Source organism: Orycteropus afer, unplaced genomic scaffold (genome assembly GCF_000298275.1).
Source record: "Orycteropus afer afer isolate SDZICR_OR568_19922 unplaced genomic scaffold, OryAfe1.0 scaffold00064, whole genome shotgun sequence".
NCBI classification, from domain to species: Eukaryota; Metazoa; Chordata; class Mammalia; order Tubulidentata; family Orycteropodidae; genus Orycteropus; species Orycteropus afer.
In genome coordinates, this window is record NW_006921651.1 from 9977892 (window position 1) to 9981331 (window position 3440).

The 3440-nt window shown below is 41.0% G+C and overlaps 1 protein-coding gene across 1 annotated transcript in view; it reads left to right on the forward strand.

Moving 5' to 3' along the window:
* The window catches only part of EXOSC1 (exosome component 1), a 12154-nt gene that overhangs the window by 5375 nt on the left and 3339 nt on the right, over positions 1-3440 (forward strand). The window contains exons 4-5 of the mRNA XM_007940045.1: positions 2818-2851; positions 3346-3423. Coding sequence (XP_007938236.1) covers positions 2818-2851; positions 3346-3423 — 112 coding nt within the window. The remainder of the gene's footprint in view (positions 1-2817; positions 2852-3345; positions 3424-3440) is intronic.

Genomic DNA, 3440 nt, shown 5'->3' on the forward strand with positions numbered 1-3440 from the left:
CGGGATCGGGCAGTGTTTCGTTCTGCTGTGCATGGGGTCGCTATGAGTTGGAAACGACTCGACGGCACTTAACAACAACAACAACAACACATGAATCTTAGGCTTTCTTCATTTTATATTGATCTTTTTTCTGATTTATCCCTTTCCAAAGAAGTGTTCAGGTATTTGCCTTAAATCTCCCTAATTCTGTCTTCCATTGATTCAATTCTGCTCCTTTCCCCATTCAATGTCTTATCTATTTCTGAAAATTTAGTATTAATCTTATGGATTTCTATGTGTAGATTTTGTATCATTTCTAATTTTTCATTTATTTTGTCATTTTGTTCTTATATTGTCTTTTGAAAATGTTCTAGGGTTTTCTCTGTGTTTTCCTTGATGTGTCTCTCAATTCATTGAAGATACCTAAATATAATTCTTTTGAATTCCTTATCAGGGATTTCCAATGCTGCGTCTTCCTCAGGGATGTGTTTTGAGTCTGTATCCTGGTCCCCTGGTTCTCCTGCTTTATCTCACTTGTTTGTGTGGACTGTGATGCTCTGTTGTCTCTGAGGTATGGTGACATTTTTGTGTTTATGTTTAATTGGTGATTGTATGTTGGAGTGACTTGCCCATGACTTTTGTTTCTTTGTTCTGTTTGTATGTTACCTACGCATGCAGGGGACAGTGCTTCTCTATTTGCTAGTTGACGGCACTTTTAAACTCACCACCTGGCTCCTTTCCTGTTGTCAGCCTCTGGTATGTCCCTGCCGACCTGGGCAAACAGAATCTATTCTTAGGTCCCTGGAATCCGAATGAGAATGCTGTCACTTTAAAATCCAAAGTGGTTGCCACTTGTAAAGATTCAAAATGCTGCATCCTTGGTCACTTAAATATCCAAAATGGCTGCCATGTGTAAACAATGAAAATGGCTGTGCCCTCCGGACAGCAGAAAGTCAACAGCTCAGGTTGCCTCCCTCCTTGCTGTTTCCATTCCTAGTCGTAGGCCACCAGCACGGTTGTCCCTGCAGCCTGGTGACCAGGGTTGATCTTTAGGTCAATTCTCAGGTCCCAGCACCACTTGGAAATATTCTGGCTGTTGGTTCCATCAGACCAGCTGACAGTCCACAGCTTCCAACCATCTCTGTACTCACTGTTTTTGTTCAGGTTTTTCCACTAATTAGTGCCTAATCCACTTCTGCATAGTTCCTTTCAAAGCTCAGGGCTCCAGGATTATCTTCTGTATTGCTGTCAATTGGTTTTTCTTTTCTTTCTTGAAGAGGGTCTGTGTTGCTTGTCTGCCTATTCCTCCATCCCAGTAGGAAGTATTCTTGTTTTCACATTTGCCTCAGCACCTACAATGAAATTATGATAGATGGGGAGACAGGAATTTGTAGGAACGATTACAGCTCCTACCCCTGTGTATTTCTGCCTCCTCTTTGTGCTTTGATTTTCTGTCAGTACTGGCCACAGATGTTATAACATATCAGCCAGACAAAAGGAAAATGTTAATGAGAGGGGGTTTAAAAGTAAAGCAAAAAGAATTGAGCAAAGCTGCAGAATAGCAGTGTTGGAATGATTCATACAAACAAAGTAGAAGGTATTTTACGAAGTACCTCTTTTCTTGAATTTATTTTAGATTAAACCCAAGGGTTGTAACATTGAAAAGGTTAGTAGGTGAAATACACTTTTTTTTTTTCCCTCTTGGGGGTTCTTTAAGAAGGAACAAACAATTCTTGCAAACCAGATCATTTAACTTCTGGGTCCTTCTCCAGGCTGAGGATTCTATGAGGTTCTGTAGTGCTTCTGTTCAGGTTCTCCTGAGGCAGCAGAATTTCTTATTCTTTCCTGCCAAATGTGATCTGTTTTTCTCTAGTTAGAAGTACTGGCCTTCGCAGGGGACATTAAGCTCAATTGGCATAACATACTACACAAAACATTGTCCCACCTCCTACTTTTGGTGAGTAGTGACTGGGATCTTAAAAGCTTACAAGCAGCCATCTAGATGTAGCAATGGATCTCTCCTCTTCCAGAGCAAAGAAGAATGAAGAAAACCAAAGATTCATGGAAACAATTAGTCCTAGTGACTGGTACACCATCTGATCCGCAGCCTATACAAATATGAGACCAGAACTAGATGGTGCCCAGCTACCACTGTCAACCACTTGGAGGGGATCTATGTAGGAGATCCTGGATAGAGAGGGAGAACAATGTGAAGCAAAACTCAGAATCATTTGGGGGGAGTTTGAGACCAGGTTTGCTGGTCTAATAGATCCTGGTGGAACCACTGAGACTATGGCCCCTAGCTGCCCTTCAGGTCTGGAATTGAACCTACACTTATGGCTTCCAGCCAAACAAAAGACAGCCATGTGAGTTGAACATTTACCTGAAGTAGATACACTCTTTGGAGAGAACAATCATGGGAGAAAGAAGGGCTGTTTATGGACAGGGAGACAGCCCAGGGGGCAGGAGTGCATGGAGGGATGGACACAGGGAAAAGATAACTATCAGGAGGAAGTGGGAGGGGAGCTGTTGCATTGGGATAAATTATAGTCAGTGTCATGAGACAAAGTGTATGTGAGCTGCTGTATGGAAAGTGAATTTTCTCTATAAATTTTCACCCAAATCATAATTAAAAAAAAAGAAGTAGTACTGACCTTGCTGCTCTTAGAATGAGAAAACGTTTTCCTCTCCGTGAGAACTGGAGACACTTCTCCACTCTGCTCCTCCGAGTGGTAGCTAGATCCTGATTATGACCCACTCTTGTAGCTCTTTGGTAGGAATCTGCAGGGTATTTCTTTCTTGCAGATAATTAATCTTTCTATTAATTCTTTTTTATAGCAAGGAAGATGTTCGAGCTACTGAAAAAGATAAGGTTGGTCTGTTATTTTTTTTTTCTTCCTATGGCTTTAGAAACCTCAGTTGTTTTATCATCCTATTGAATTTTAAAGATCCATAGGAATGTGGAGTACAAAGAAGTTTAATGTGTTTTCCTGCTGTGAAGTGTGGAATTCACCTCCCTGTAGAATTTTTGTTCACTCTGCCAAAACTTACCAGAGAGACTAATATGTACTTTGTCTTTGAAGCCAGGTTATTTATTCATTGCTGTTCCCTCACGTTTACTCAGGAGCTTTTCAGAGCCAACTATCGTCCCCTTTGTCTGAGACAGAGTTCTGATCAGGTTACTGAATTGGAAATACTCCGTTTATGTGATCATGCTATATAGGAGCAGTAAAAGTAAAGTTGACTTGAGTGATGATGACCTTCATCCTTTGGAATTAGAAAACAGACTGGCTCCACCCAGAGGGATTAGTCACATGCACACTTGAACAAGAGCTTTCACCTAATACTTCTGTTTTTTCTCTACAGGTTGAAATTTATAAAAGTTTCCGCCCAGGTGACATTGTCTTGGCTAAAGTCGTATCCTTTATTCTCAGCAGACTTCTAGTCCTTTGTCAAAGTAA